This window comes from Sceloporus occidentalis, unplaced genomic scaffold (assembly GCF_023333645.1).
Source record: "Sceloporus occidentalis isolate IW3139 unplaced genomic scaffold, rSceOcc1.0.p SCAF_83, whole genome shotgun sequence".
Classification (NCBI taxonomy): domain Eukaryota; kingdom Metazoa; phylum Chordata; class Lepidosauria; order Squamata; family Phrynosomatidae; genus Sceloporus; species Sceloporus occidentalis.
The window spans coordinates 699,095-715,143 of record NW_028317063.1 but is presented as its reverse complement, the minus strand read 5'-3'; the positions used below and the strand labels follow the sequence as shown (position 1 = coordinate 715,143).

Sequence of the window (16,049 nt, the reverse complement as noted above, 5' to 3'; positions counted from 1 at the left end):
GGATCTTCCGTGGTGAAAACTATTAACTATTAAGATGTATTTATTGCAAGGATCTTAAGAAGAAGGGGAATTGTCCTTTTTGTCTGGAATATTAGCAAATTTCATTTTTAGGGTCATTTTTAAAAAATTTAATGGGAATTGGTGATTGGGACGGGGGTTGAATCCCTTACGTAGAATAACTAACAATAAGAGAAGGGGTCCTGATTGTCTGAAGAGCTGACTTGGCTCCAGTCTTCACTCGATGCTGAGCAGGTACATGTGAAGAGAACGACCTTCTCACCGGAGGATTAGATAATATGTGCTTATTCATTGCCCTTATCAGCGAGAAACCAAATCATTTTATTGCACTACGCAATACCCCTGATATAGAATATAAAAGATATTTTTAGGCACAGTTATCGGCATTCAGGGCTCGAGTTCTGCCACAGAAATAACGAACGTGATCCAACGCTTTAGAGAGAACTTCTCCGTTTATTTTCAGAGAGATGGAAGAAGGTGGCGGATATGAGAGGTTTAGAGAAGGAGACGAGAGGAAATGTTGGGGATGTGGAGGAAAAATGTTTGATGAGGGGAAAAAGAAACATTTAATAAATAAACTTTGGTGATGAGGGTATGCAGATAAAGAGAGCTGGTTAATGAAAGAAGAAGAGATTTGAGGAATAGATTGGAATAGGGACGAGACAAACCAGAAAACTCACTCATCTCCAAAAAATGGGTGGAAAAGAGCACTTTTCAGCTCAACAATACAAACGCTTAAAGAAATGAGTGCCGTGAGGCATGCTTATCAAGGATTCTGCAAGATTCACCGAATGCACCAAACAAAAAGATGAGCTTATATAATTGCCAGAGACTTCGGTCTAGGCCGATGGTGGCCCCCATCCATCACAGCCATGTCGTATCCCTGAGCTCTGTGCCTCCAAACCACCCAAAAGGCTACAAAATGCTCTTTATGTAAAGTTTTATTTAAGGTTTTTATCTGAGAAGAGCTTGGTTCATAGTTTCTTTCTCAAAGCTGAAGGTTTTCAATGTTCTGCCAACGTTTCCATTCAAGTTACTTCCTTGTCCGATCTGATCAAACAAGGAGCTTCTAGCTGGATACAAAGTATCTGTGACACCTTCTAAAGCACTTATCACCAAAAAAGTCTTGTCAGTGTACTCAGTCACTGGTGGGGCCCTTGGATTTACATCACAAGCCTCATCGTTCCTGATTGTTCCCTGTATTCAGAATTTAGAAGCCTGCCTAGAACCTGTTTCTTGAGGAGCTTTGCTCTCAGGCCAAGTTCTCCTAAATTCCTCCTGAGAAGTTGTGTTTTTCCCCCGCAAAACATTGAGGATACCATACTTTATACCTCAATAATATCATTTGGTGATGAAAATCCCTTGCAAATGATTTCTATAGTAAAAGTAAGAGTCAAACAATCACAATGGCACCGAAGGGCCTTCTGTGTTTGGTCTCCACATCTTAAAACCACAAAAATATATTTTTTCCCCACAGCTCCAGCTTGTTCGCTCCAGGTGTTTGTCATTTAAGATAAACCGGTGCCCCAATCGCACAAGTTATACGGTTTTATTATAAATTAAAATACTCTTCTTTTACCTTCTGCGTTTCTCCTTCAGATGTTCCTGTTTATCACCGAAAACATTGTATCTCAGCAGTATTCTTATCTGAACCGTACACAGAGCAGGTCAGATGCTCCTTTTTTATGGCTTTAGTTATAGTATAAATGCCTTCTTCACTGTCCTGGGATACATTGTGTCTACCATGGGGCCGGGACGGACAGGGATCCTTCTAGTTCTTCTCCCTTATCTGTGCCAAGGATTTAACTTGAAATCAGTTGAAAACCTCCTTGCGATCGCCGGGCCCTTACCGAGCGATAGCGGGGATGTTTCTAACGAGGTGAAGCCGATCGTTGGATGTCATGAAGGTGTCTTGCGGGAATTTGAAGACCAGCTTGCCTTTCTGCAGAGGTTTGGTGTCACCCACTATAAAGTCAATCTAGAACCGAGCGTTCTCCTGAAGGGCGGCCATCGCGAGGCCAACGAGCCGCAGGTCCTCTGCTATCGGAAGCTTCTCCGGCGTCTCGTCGACGCCAACGTTAAACCGGTGGGGATCTTACAGGGAGGTCCGTGGCGCGACCGGACCGGCTCACCTGATGCTTTCGTAGATTACGCCGATTTCGCCTTTAAGGTTTTCGGGGATTTGGTTCACACTTGGATTACTTTTAATATTTGGTCGGATGACGGAACAAATCCCCAAACCCTGCAGGCTGTGATCGCAGCGCACGAGAGAACTCGCCAGCTGTATCGCAGCAAATACGCCACACAAGGTGAGGAACTTGGGGTATGTTTTGGGGTTCGATGCCTTCCGACCGTTTTTGGATTCATCAGACGTTTGCGCACAATTCAAAACTGATCAGGTTTGCCAATAGCATCAAAACTTTTGCAGATTTGTCATTTTATTGCTTTTATAAACACAACACAAATACTGCTTTTTGCGTCACATGACAATTAAGCATTCCGGGGTAAATTATGAACAAAGCAAAGTTTTTTACAGATAAAAAGAAGATTTTTGGGAAAGTGTTTGGCCATTCAGCGGTTTTAGGAATTTGGTTTCTAATGTTCCATTTAGTTTTCCAAGTTTGGAATCTATGGGAGAATTAAATTACTTAGAATCTATCCAAATTCAGCCCACTTTGCACAAATTCTAATTAAACTAATAAAAATGTACTCCCCCCCTCCCCCGACACCATTACTTTTTTTCACCCACAGTGAGAAGATAAAGCTCCGGAGATTTAAACTAATCAAGATTAATAAACATGTGTTTCCCCCCCAAACTATTATATAATGTTGTAATAACCAATAAACACAATTTGCCTCTGAACTTTGAACACAGATAACAGGAATTATATACCAGCATCGATGATAATAGATCATTTATTACGTTTAAAATTACATTACTTATCAACGTAACGTATGTCCTTACATAGCGACCTTCGGCAGAATACATAACGTGTACGATACGTAACTCAGTAATTTAGGTTATAAAACTACTTAACGGCTTCAGGTTCATTCCTTCTACATTCCTTCTGTTTTTGATCCAAAAGAAGGTTACGCAAATACTCAATTAAGCTTTTTTTTTCATAATTTTGACACTTTGGGGGAAACCGGAGATGGTTTCGGTCACATGATCCCAGCCCTAATTTATATACCTGGATGATTATTAATATACAGAACAACTAACTAATAAGTCATTAAAGGTTCCGTTAGACAATAAATAAATTGCACTTGGTAACATTTTGAGGAAATCTGTCATTTTATTCTTGAAAGTAACATAGAAACTTCTGCAAAGCTTTTCCAGCTTCTATGGCAACAACCTATCAGTGCTTTTATGTCTTTTTATTTCAGGGTGGGGTCTGCATTTAGTTTTAAAACTAGTGTTAAAAGTAACAGCAGAACTGAGAAATAATACTTGGGCAGACATTTTTGAAAGTCACTATCATAACTGGGAACTTCCAGGCTGCAGCTTCCCTTTTTAGGCTGGTGGCTTTGTGGGGGGCTAAAGCTTGAGATCCTCCCACGAGAGAGACGCACCGTAGGACCGGCTATGAAGCGTCTGTCTGTTTTTGGTCAGCATCTCAGTCTTGTTTTGTATGATATTTCACCCTTCGGGGATGTCTTGGGGCTCACCCCACGTGTCTAGACATGGACCTCCTCCCCAGTGAGAGCCCAACCTGATTCCATGGATGAGGCCAGGACAGGGACGGCCCGACAATGGAGCCGAGTGGGGCCACCGCTCCAGGCGGCACTTTTGAAGGGGCGGCACTTCGCCGCCCCAAGCCCTTTTTTTTTTTCTTCTAAAGCGAAAGAGAGAGAAAGGGGCGCCGAGTGGTTTCCGCTTACCAAGCTGTGAGTACCCGCTCGGCGCCCCCCTCTCTCTCCTCTGCGGCGAGTCTTCCTGTTCGGTCTCGGTGCCGGCTTGTAATGCTGAGTGCCGGAAGATTTCCTCATAGCCGGCACCGAGACCGAACAGGGAGACTTGCCACAGGACTGCTGAAAGGTAAGTACAAGGGGGGGGAGGAAGGGTAGATAATATGGGGGGGTAGATAATGGGGGGGGCTGCAGGGACGGAGGGAGAGGAAGGGTAAAAAAGGGGGGGGCGGCATTTTAAAATTCACCCCAGGCGGCATTTTGCCTTGGGCCGGCCCTGGCCGCAGGACTGCTGAAAGCTAAGTACAAGGGGAGGGGGGGGGCCGGGTAGATAATGGGGGGGGGGCGGGAGGAAGAGTAGATAAGGGGGGGGCGGCATTTTAAAATTCGCCCCAGGCGGCATTTTGCCTTGGGCCGGCCCTGGGCCAAGACATGTGTCTGGGGCTGCTGGGTCCCATCTTCAGGGGGACATTTGTCTCACGTTTCGACTCTGGACCTCTGGACTTGGGCTGGGATCAGACTGATGTGTTGATGGAGATTCCCCCCCCCTGTAGTGGCACAAGAGAGCTAAAGCTTTAGATACTCCTAAGCCGAGCCGCACCGTAGGACAGGCCGTGAGCATCCCAAACCTGTTTTGTAAGGCTCTTCGCGTGGAGTTCTTTCCACATGAGGGATCAGGGATTGCTCCAAAAACATTAAAATTGTACAGGGTGGGAGGAAAATGCCTACATGCCGGTCCCTCGCCCCAGAGGATAACCGCCTTCACCCGGAGAACCAAAGAGACAGGCCTTCACCTGGAGTCTTCGCGCAAGACCCAGAGAGTTCCCAGGTGTGACCATTATTTAGGAGGGGAACGGAAAGCACCGCTGGAAAATACCCCTGCATTCCAGAACCTTTCTTCATCGTGTCAACACAATCACCAAACATCAGGTGGTAAAATATTCTCTCGATTTTCAGGTGGAAAACTGTCTTTGGCCCTGGATCCGTCCGCGCTGAGCGCCTGCCTCGCCTCTGGCATCACGCTCCTGGTAAATATAATAAGTTCTTCCTTCCCATTCATAACTCTGTGATACTTTGTAATAAGATAATTAACGGAGATTCCTTTCGCTCTCTCTATTTCCGTTTGCATTTTTATTGCCCTTGAAACCATTGTCCGCTCCTCAATTTTCATATTTTTTTAAATTTCAGGAAACTGTTGATTTTGTTGCTTTGAACCTAAATTACAACTGCCATGGCAACGACCCGCTGATCGCGGAGGAACAGGTGAGGATTCAATCCTAAAGGGGGGGCGATAATAATTTACAGGCCTGAATCGGTGGGCTTGAGTCGGTGGGCTTGAGTCTTCGCTTGGTGGTGAACGGGCTGAGTTGGAGAATAGAGTTTTGAGCTATAAGACCTTCTTCCCACCCACGAGGGTCTACGAGGGTGAGTGGGAGCCATTACTGATCCTTTGTAGATTAACCTTATTTTTTTTTTATTTATTTTTTTATAAAAATTCCAAAATCAATTCGCAGACTCCATATATGGAATATATATATATATATTTGTAAGGGTAGAATGTGTATAAAACAAAAGGGGAGTGGCTTTATTATAGCTCCACCCAGTCACACACACTCTATGTGCTCTGAGTGTTCGTCGCAGTTGTCTATGAACCTTCCACCAACCTTCTTGTTTGCATTAACCCTGAGGGTGCACTTACCTTTGTATACGGGGCTCACGCTCATTCTAGTTCTTTCCTCTTTGCAGGTTTTGCAGAAAGTTGTGGAGCGTCGGGACGTCTTGGTTTTCAGTTTACAGCTGAGTGGCTGTAATTCCGTCACGGCGGAAAGAAAATATAAATCAGCCTTCAAAGTATTGGAAGGTAAATGGAATGGAACAGCGGGAGGGCATAACCGGAAACCATGTGAATATCTGAGATTTAAACCTTTCTATCCGATCACAAGCATTCTACTGTAAAGGCTCGCCAACGATACAATTGTTAGAATAATGTCTTTATTAAAACCAGTTCTTCTGTGTTCAAGCAGGGATTATAAATTCCAGTGTGAAAAATGTTGGGGGACTGGGGTATCATTAAATCAGAGTAGAATATAAAAGTGCCCTGAGGCCAGGGTAAATACCCTGAGGGTCCCAAGAAGTTATTTCGGAGTATGATTGCCAGATACAATAAGGGACGGCCCTTGAGTTTCTAGGGTCCTGAGTAAACAATCAAGGATTTATATTTACCTACAAGCAGGACGGGCCTGGGGAGGAATTATGGAAGGAAGAAGAGAAAGGAAACGGGTGGAAAATGAACAATGGGGAAGATCAGGTAACGGTGGGATTCACGAGGGGTTAAGGGGCCGCAAGGCAGGAAGGCAGGAGTGAAGGAGGAAGAAAAGGAAGAGACACGAGAAGCGTCACGCGGACGATAAGGATAAGAGGAGAGCGAGATAACACAGGAGGAAAGTTACTTCAGACAGGTTTTATTAACATGTTTGATTCTTGCAGCGGTGATTAATTCTGGCGCAGTGCCCATGGGGTATGACATCAGCGCGTTTCAAGGCGAGTCGCCTGACAGCAAACAGAGGTACGGGAGCTCCTGGTTTTTGAGTGAAAGTATATTTACGTCACATTACAGGTTTTACATCTTTACACAGTAACTAAGCCCGTTCAAGCGTGATTACAGATTAAAAGTCGCAATAAATCTGTATTAAAACGCGCGCCATGGGGCGAAACATCTTATCTTCCTGTCCTCAAGACCTGCGTGAATATTCCCACCATGGCTGCCATCAGGGGGGTTCAACTACTGCAGTTGTAAGGGGCCCGACTGTCCTGGGGGGCCCGGCTGTCCAGGGGGGCCTGTTTGGGAAGACAAAGTCTCGTGATCCCGGTACTACAGGATCACCAATTAGAGGGGGCCGGTGGGAGCGAGTCTCCGGTCATGTCTCAATGACATCTGCCCGGTGGGACTGGATGACATGTTGAGACTTGATCCAAGAGCGGCGGGAAGGTGGTTGAAAAATGCTGCAAACAAGGTAAGGTAAGGTGCATTCTGGGAACAAAAAATAACAATTACAATTTGTAATGAGACCCCAGTGCCATCTTAGCCCTCAAATAGCTTGTCGGTGCCATCTTTGTCGCCAGACAGCTTTACAGTTCCCCAAATAGATTGTTGGTGCTATCTTTGGCATGAAAGAATTGGAAAATCCTGGTTGTGGTGGGGCTCCAGAGGGCCCAGACCATTTGTTCTGTAAGAGGCTCCAAAATTTCTGATGGCGGCCCTTATCCCCCCTCATTAAATAATCTCCTGCTTTTTGTGAACCTGCTGGCTGTTGTTAATGGGTTCCGACAGCATTTAAAGGGGATGGGTGGGAAAGAAATTTCAGTACAGGAGATTGCATAGATAATGCTGGTCGTGCCACAAGCTGCCACTGATAGACGCCTCCATTAGACAAACTTTGAAATGAAATATCTTCCAAATAATTATACTGATTAACAAACAAAAAACACACGGTATAGGTCGTTTTACTAAAATAATTAACTTATACTAAAAGCTATGACTTGTTGGCTTTCAAAATAAATCATAAGATATGTACCTAGTAAAAACCCCACTTCTCCTGAAATAAATTGTTTTCTTGTATTTTTTGTAGAGCGGAAAACCCACAAGGGAAGCCATTAGCCGCTCGCTCGTCGTATAATACGGTTTGGGATAAATTCTCCAATCAGACGTCACCGGACAGAGACGCCTTTCTGCACGACACCTTTCCCAGTGGCTTTAGGTGGGGGGCATCTACGGCGGCCTTCAAAGTGGAAGGAGGTTGGGAAGAAGAAGGGAAGGGCCAGACTATATGGGACACGTTTGGGCAGCATGGCCATGCCGACAAAAACGCAACCGCCAACGTGGCTAGTGACAGCTACCACAAGATCGACTACGACGTGTACCTTCTGAACGGGCTCCAGACCAAAATGTATCAGTTCTCCATTTCTTGGTCTAGGATTTTTCCAACAGGGATTAAAGAGAAAGAGAATACCAAAGGGGTTAAATACTACAATAAATTAATTGACCGCCTACGGGACTCCGGCATTGAGCCCATGGTCGCTTTGTATCACTGGGATCTGCCCCAGTCTTTGCAGGACCTCGGGGGCTGGCAGAATGACAGTATTGTTGACGCCTTTGCGGATTATGCCGATTACTGCTTTAGAAGTTTTGGCGATCGAGTGAAGTTTTGGATCACTTTCCATGAACCTTGGGTTGTAAGCTATGCTGGCTATGGCACTGGAGAACATGCCCCTGGGATTAAGGATCCGGGCAACGCTTCTTACAAGGTATAAATCATCAAAGAATACTGAAGTTTGGGTTTTTATATATATATATAGTAATTGCTTTGTGTTTTCTTACTCTTGCTGAAAAGAAATAAGCACGTAGGGGCCACAAATCATCCATATATCCTCCAATAATGATAACATTGAAGAACCAAGCTATACAAATGTAGCTGCAGGGATAAAAATGTCGAAAGCGGTGTCAGATAGTTATGTGTAGTAATTACTATCACACTGATAAAGAGAAATATGTCTAAACAAGTTTATTTTTATGGAAGCTGCTGCTGGTGGTTGCTTTATTATAAGGTCACCTCATTGCTATCATGTGTTTTTGTTTCCCTGTTAGGTGTCTCATAACATCTTGAAAGCCCACGCTAAAGCCTGGCATGTCTACAATGATAAATACCGCTCCCAACAGAATGGCCAAGTGGGGGTCTCTCTGAACTCAGACTGGGCAGAACCAGCGTCGCCCACTGACCCTGAGAATGTGAAGGCCGCAGAGCGCTACCTTCAGTTCATGCTTGGCTGGTTTGCCCATCCAATTTTAATCAACGGTGACTACCCCGAGGTTCTTAAAACCCAAATACAACAGAAGCACCAACAATGCCCCAACACAGTTTCCCCGTTGCCCATATTCACAGAGGAAGAAAGAAGCCAAATCCGTGGCACGGCCGACTTCCTTGGCATCTCCCATTACACCTCCAGGCTGGTCAACGCCTCCCAGAGCGCCCGCTGTGATCCCGAATACCATAATATTGGGGACTTCACAGCCCACGTGGATCCCTCGTGGCCTGAAACTGCCTCTCCGTGGATCAGGGTGGCCCCCTGGGGCTTCAGGAGGCTGCTGAACTTTGTGAACGAAGAATATGCAAAAGACAGCGTTCCAATATATATAACTGGGAACGGAATGCCGACAACATACGACGGAGAGGTGTTTTATGACATAGCCAGAATGGACTACTTAACCGCCTACATCAACGAGGTTCTAAAAGGTAATGTTGGAAAGAACCATATGACATCATAGCTATTTGATACATGTGATATGCAGAAGATGTACAATTCCTTCTTATTTTGGAGTATTTAATATTTTTTTGCAAAAATGTGAAAAAAAAACCTTTTAAAGTTTTCAATTACCTTACCTGTTTTGGATCCCTAAGGTTTCTGTGGAAATCCAGCACCAGTCCCAAATTAAGTTAAAATTAACTAAAAATACTATTATTATTTATTGATTCATTTAGCACTATCATATTACTCATAACTGTTATCTCATCCTCTGGAAACATCTTATTATTTCTGATGTTTATCCCCCATTTTGTTTACAGCTGTTAACATCGATGGTGTGTCAGTAAATTCATACATCGTCAGGTCCCTCCTGGATGGCTTTGAAGGCTCTGATGGCTACAGCCAGAGGTTTGGGTTACATTACGTGGATTTTGAAAATGCAAACAGGCAAAGAACCCCCAAAGAATCTGCATATTTTTTCTCTGACATTATTGAGAGTAATGGTTTCCCGCAGACCAAGAAGAAGGCACTGACTCCTGGGGCAGAGTGGCCACATGGATACAAGGCAGCACCTCTTCCTGCATCGGAAGTTCCCTCAAAGGCTAAAGTCGTATGGGAGAAATTTTCAGGTCAAAGTGCTTTTGAAAGAGATATGTATTTCCACGCCACGCTGCCGGATGATTTCAAATGGGGAGTTTCAACCTCGGCTTATCAGGTCGAAGGTGGGTGGAATGCCGATGGAAGAGGACCTAGTGTTTGGGACATGTTTTCTCACGTTCCAGGGAATATTGCTGACAATAGTAATGGGGACATTGCCTGTGACAGTTACCACCAACTCCATGCTGATCTTTACATGCTGAGGTCCTTAGGGGTAACTAGCTACAGGTTTTCCTTGTCTTGGTCTCGTATCTTTCCAACTGGTCAAGGTACCCCTAATGACGTAGGGGTTGAGTATTACAATAGACTAATTGACGGGCTATTGGCAAACAATATATCTCCTATGGTAACCCTTTACCATTTCGACCTGCCTCAAGCACTTCAAGATTTGGGCGGTTGGGAGAATGACCTGTTGGCTGATGCATTTCATAGCTACGCCGAATTTTGTTTTAATACCTTTGGAGATCGGGTCAAATTCTGGATAACCATTCATGAGCCCCACAGCGTTGTCACAGCGGGATACGGTTTGGGTATTTTCCCACCTCAAGCCAATGACCCAGGCTATGCACCTTACAGGGTGGCTCGTCGTCTCCTGAAAGCCCACGCCAAGGTGTACCACACCTACGACCAGAAATATCGGCAAAGCCAAGGAGGCGTCATTTCTCTCAGCCTCAACACAGAATGGGTCGAACCCAAAAACCACAAAGACCCGAGAGACGTAGAAGCAGCCGACCGCTACCTGCAATTTACATTGGGATGGTTTGCTCACCCGATCTTTAAAAACGGCGACTTCCCGGATGTCATGAAGTGGCAAGTGGCAAATAAAAGTGAATTACAGGGACTCCATTCTTCCAGATTACCTGTTTTTACAGAAGAAGAGAAAGCAGAGATCCGAGGAACGGCTGATGTTTTCTGTATAAACATCTATTCCACGAAGACAATTACTCACAAAACTTCTCGTTTTAACCCGGCGTCGGTGAAGGAAGATATGGACGTCCTGGAAGAAGTTGTTCAAGACTGGCCAACAACAGACGTTAACGAGCACAGAGCGGTGGCGTGGGGACTCAGAAGGCTTCTTAACTGGATAAAAGAAGAATATGGCGACACCGCAATTTATATCACTGAGAATGGGGTCTCCACAAATAGCGGGCCGGACTTTGACGACACCAGCCGTATATTTTACTTTAAGACGTACATAGATGAAGCTTTAAAAGGTAAATAGTTGTTTGAAAATGTATTATATGTCTCATAACAAAATAAGTAATAAAATAGGAGAACTTCCTGCGATTCACCTGTAGTCAATGCTTCCTTGGCGTCTCCCCAGAGCAGTGTGTATGGCCCCACCCACTCCCTGCCCACTCCTGCCAAGTCTTCGCCCATCTCCAGCCCCTTTAAAGTCTAACTGGGGCTAGCCACTCCTCCACATGCATCTAGCCCCACCCCCATTTTGCAGCTCCAGCCCCCAGGAGAAAGGGGGAGCTCTGGGCAGCCAACCACGGAACATTTCCAATTTAGATTCTTATTGATTGGCATATTTTTTTATTTGCATATTTAATATGATATTTGGTTACATTTGTCTAAAGTTAATCAATTGGCGAACACTCAGAAAGTAATTGCTCAAATAAAGTAATTATATTCCACCAGGTGACTTTTCATTTATCTGTCAATTAAGGTAGGCACCATATTCTGGCCAATGCCCTAGGGCAGCAGTCCCTTTTGCCGCAAAACTTGGGGGGTATTGCCTCTTAAAATATCAGACCCCCAGTGCGCCATTGCCAAGGACGCACAACCTCATTAAGAGGGTAGCTGGGGTGCCGCCTTGGGTCTGGTCTTCAGGTGATGATTTTGGTCCGTGTACTCGTTTGTAACCTTTTTCCATCCAACCTTCTCTCCGTTCAGCTCACAGCATGGACGGGGTGAATCTAAAAGGATACACAGCCTGGTCGCTCATGGACACCTTTGGATGGACCTTTGGTTACACCGTGCGCTTTGGGTTGCACCACGTGGATTTCCAGCACCCCAACCGCCCCAGGACCCCCAAACGCTCTGCCATTTACTACGCGGAAGTTGTTCGCAATAAAGGGATCCCCCTAGACAAAGAAGACGAATTTCTCTACGGGGAATTCCGCTCGGACTTTGCATGGGGCGTAGCATCCTCATCTTACCAGGTCAGACGCTCTACAGAGAAACGCTGGAAGATGTTCCCATTTCATGACATATTAAACAATTCCATTCAATGTCGTAAAACAAATGGCCAAAAGCTGATGACCCTCGGGCATGAATCCGTAATTAATACAATCTTTTTTCACGATCTCTAGATTGAAGGATCCTGGAGGGCCGATGGTAAAGGGCTGAGCATCTGGGACCAGTTTACACACTCGCCCAACACCATTGATAACGACGATACCGGAGACATCGCCTGCAACAGCTACAACAGGGTGGAGGAGGACGTCGAATTAATTAAGAACCTGAAGGTGACACACTACCGGTTTTCTATCTCTTGGCCACGAGTCCTACCAGACGGGACGACAAACTTTGTGAACGAAGCCGGGCTAAGTTATTACGTGAGACTTATCGATGGTCTTTTGGCCGCTAATATCAAGCCACAGGTAAGTGCCGCATTCAGATCATTTACTACAAAACGCAACGGAATTCTATTGAGGCCGTGTGGGGAAATTTGTCGATTTGGGATAGCGAAGGGCAAATGCCGGATAAATGGGGATAAATCCACCAAGTGTGAAGACGGGTCCCCGATGGCCACAATACCCTCCGCTTACCAATATACTTTGCTTTGTTTTTTAGGTAACCATTTATCACTGGGATCTCCCCCAAGCGTTACAAGATGTCGGAGGCTGGGAGAACGAAACCATCGTGCAGAGATTTAAGGAGTATTCGGAGCTGCTCTTCCAGAGACTGGGAGACAAAGTCAAGTTCTGGATAACCCACAACGAACCGTATATCATCGCCAATCTTGGATACGGATACGGTTCGTTTGCCCCAGGTACAACCGCTGTTTTATACCAGTTACGGGGTTGGGCTTAAAGGGGGAGATTGCTTTGCCGACATCAGCACTGGACTGTATTGCCAGGGATGCAGATACATGCGCAGATATAATTGGCACTTTAATTGGCATGCGTTAAAACATACTAGTGGGTCCTGCTCTTGTGAGCTTACAATCTACTCTGGAGAGAGAGATTAACACTTTGTCTAAGTGAAACTGCCACAGAGCCAGTTGAGCCAGGAATAGTGTCAGCCGGCGTAGCGGGGCAGGTAGCGAGGTAATAAAAACATGCGTTTGAGGGTATTAGTTATGGAAACATAAAGCGTGTCATTATAAAATGCTACAGTGTAGTTCTTTTATTTTATTAAGGGATTTCATCAAGACCTGGTGTCGGCCCTTACGTGGCTGGGCACAATCTCATCAAATCCCACGCCGAGGTCTGGCATCTGTACAACGATACCTACCGAGCCAAACAAGGCGGCGTCATATCCATCACCATCAACACCGATTGGGCCGAGCCCATAAATCCATATAAACAGGAGGACGTAGAGGCAACAAGGAGATACATGGCGGTACGTCATCAACGTACCTGAAAGAGGACGTCAGAAAATCGATTGTTTCAATGTTATTATACTAATGCTTAAAAGATATTGTTGCAACTTATATATACAGTATATATATATATATATATATATATACGATTGTGTTCAGTCATTGGTTTGCGAGCATCTTCTATGTCAAGGGTGGTAGGAGGTGGACTTTATTGGACCATAATTGCCCCAAAAAATGCATTTTTACCATTTAAAGGAGATAACATCCAGTAAGTATATATAACTTTTTTATTTTTTTTTTATTTCTGTATGTAGTTTTTTGGAGGGTGGTTCGCAAATCCTATTTTCAACAATGGCGACTACCATGAAATCATGAAAACCGCTATACGAGAAAGAAGTCTCCTTCAAGGATTCCCAACATCCCGGTAGGAGCGCGCGCGCCATACGTTCTCTGCGGGTAACTTTGTATCCCTGCTGTAGTTTAAGTCACATTATTTATCCGATTCTCATTCATAAGATAGAGGGCTCGCTAAACGTCACACCGCAAAGGTGCTACTCGATATCAGATTTTCGATGTTACGCCTCAATTGCGGTTCCATTATTGTAACTGATATCGATAATATAATCTACGCAAATCAATTTATCCACGAAAGGATCGTGAATAATAATAAGGGATAATAATCTGGGATGCTGAAATTGTATAGAGAACAGAAGCGGTAGAATTAAATCGCGTAAATTGTGTCGCCCGCCAGACTCCCAGAATTCACAGAAAGCGAGAAGAAGAGGATTAAAGGAACCTACGACTTCTTTGGCTTCAATCATTACACCAGCGTTCTGGTGGGCTCCACCAACTACCCTTTAAACGAGGTTTCCTTTGATGCAGACAGGTAAGACGCGGTCAGCACTTGGAGAAAGTGTTTGAATTGAATGTCTGGTCAACACGTGAATTCATTGACGAGGTCAAAACGTTTATTTATTTACCTGGCATCACAGAGGAGTGTACCTGCTGTCTGACCGTACCTGGCTGGGTTCCGGCTCTTCTTGGCTGAAAGTGACCCCGTTTGGCTTCAGAAAAATATTGAACTGGATAAAGGAAGAATGCAACAACCCCCCGATCTACGTAACGGAAAACGGAATTTCCGAACGTGGAACCAACCTGAACGACAAGTGGAGAGAACATTACTATAAGAGTTACGTGAACGAAGCCTTGAAAGGTGGGTCCGTTAATTATAAAGAAATTATAAATCCTCACTGAAAAGGATAAATCGCTAATTATTAATATATATATATATATATATATATATATATGCTTCATGTGGCTTTTTCTACTGACCAAGACAAGGAGCTAGGATTCTATTTTAACATCATTCAGCAAATATATATACCGGTATTTTGCTTCTTTGACTGATGTCGAGGATTTCAGGGTAGTTTTAATCGATCCGTTTTCTAGCCGTGAAATACGACGGCGTGGACCTGCGGGGCTACACGGCCTGGTGTCTGATGGATAACTTTGAATGGGCGGCAGGGTACGCCGAGCGGTTCGGCTTGTATTACACAAACTATTCGGACCCCTCTCTGCCGCGTATCCCGAAAGAGTCTACAAAGTATTACAGAACCCTGATCCAGTGCAACGGATTCCCGGATCCCGCGGAGGGGCCGCATTCCTGCCTCCAGCCGCAGCCGGACGGTACGTGAAACAGGGGGGTCCGGCTCCAACTCTTCTCAGAGCCGGGCGATGCGCTCCAGTATTTATACCCCAAACATTAGTAAGACTCTTGGCATGCAGTCTTTTTATTGTTACTTTTATCATTTAAGAAGGACAAAGAGGGGCCCTTGGTTTAAGGGGTGTGGTTGGAGGTGTGGCTAATGGAGGGGGCGGGGCTTTACCAAGACTTTAGACGGCATTGAGTATTTCACCCGTTTTTATTCTTCCAGGGACGTCTGCAGTTCCAACCGGAACCACTAGGGGCCACACAGATCCCATCACGGGGCCCATAGAAGACGACGGGACCGGAACCGTGGACTTCCTTGGATTAGCGATTTCTACTACGGATGCCATGATAGCTTTATACGTGGAATTTTCGCTTCTAATTACCGCCGTTTCAGGCGTTGTCTTGCTTTCCGTTCTGTACACAAAGCTCAAAAAGAAACTGAAGCGCTCGCAATTATTTTAGATTCTACAGACATATGCCGCGTATTCTGTTATCTCGGGCCGATCTGTACGAATGAATACATTTGCAGCTAGAAACATATCGAAACTTTTTATATCTTTATTGTTCGATACTCAATACTTTTCTCCATTAACCCTCTGGGCCAGGTAATGAAACTAAACAAACTTCCCATCATTACATGCTGTACGATCCCCAAAATGCCACCAAATTGTTTTCTTAAAGAGAAATAGTTCAAATTATCATTTAAATGTAAAAATGGAAATCAGTGTCAATCAGAATCAACTTTTTTTTTTTTGCACCCATAAAATTGGTTCATCAATGTGCCTAAATCATAAAATCGGGAAAAAAGCCTACGTTTGCATTGTGCCAATCCGTTTCAAGATAAAGAGAAATATTAAGTTTGTTTTTTGTTTAAAAAAAAAAAAAAAAAGATTTTTAAAG

The 16,049-nt window shown here is 44.6% G+C and overlaps 1 protein-coding gene across 1 annotated transcript; it reads left to right on the top strand.

The window, feature by feature from the left end:
- Window positions 1-1,762: 1,762 nt before the first annotated feature.
- Window positions 1,763-15,611, top strand: LOC149285166 (lactase/phlorizin hydrolase-like). Its single transcript, XM_089495713.1, has 17 exons — window positions 1,763-2,327; window positions 4,885-4,955; window positions 5,116-5,190; window positions 5,674-5,788; window positions 6,415-6,493; window positions 7,557-8,232; window positions 8,573-9,218; window positions 9,549-11,099; window positions 11,785-12,053; window positions 12,204-12,494; window positions 12,688-12,886; window positions 13,256-13,458; window positions 13,753-13,862; window positions 14,190-14,324; window positions 14,431-14,651; window positions 14,888-15,124; window positions 15,415-15,611. The coding sequence occupies exons 1-17, from the start codon at window positions 1,763-1,765 to the stop codon at window positions 15,609-15,611; spliced, it is 5,640 nt and encodes a 1,879-aa protein (XP_089351839.1).
- Window positions 15,612-16,049: the final 438 nt, after the last annotated feature.

What these genes read in the sequence shown, in the direction of transcription:
- LOC149285166 (XM_089495713.1), top strand. Translation starts at nt 1,763, where the DNA reads ATGGGGCCGGGACGGACAGGGATCCTTCTAGTTCTTCTCCCTTATCTG. An exon ending in CATCAACGAGGTTCTAAAAG is followed by an intron (nt 9,219 to 9,548) that starts GTAATGTTGGAA and finishes TTTTGTTTACAG; the next exon opens with CTGTTAACATCGATGGTGTG. An exon ending in CAAGGATTCCCAACATCCCG is followed by an intron (nt 13,863 to 14,189) that starts GTAGGAGCGCGC and finishes GTCGCCCGCCAG; the next exon opens with ACTCCCAGAATTCACAGAAA.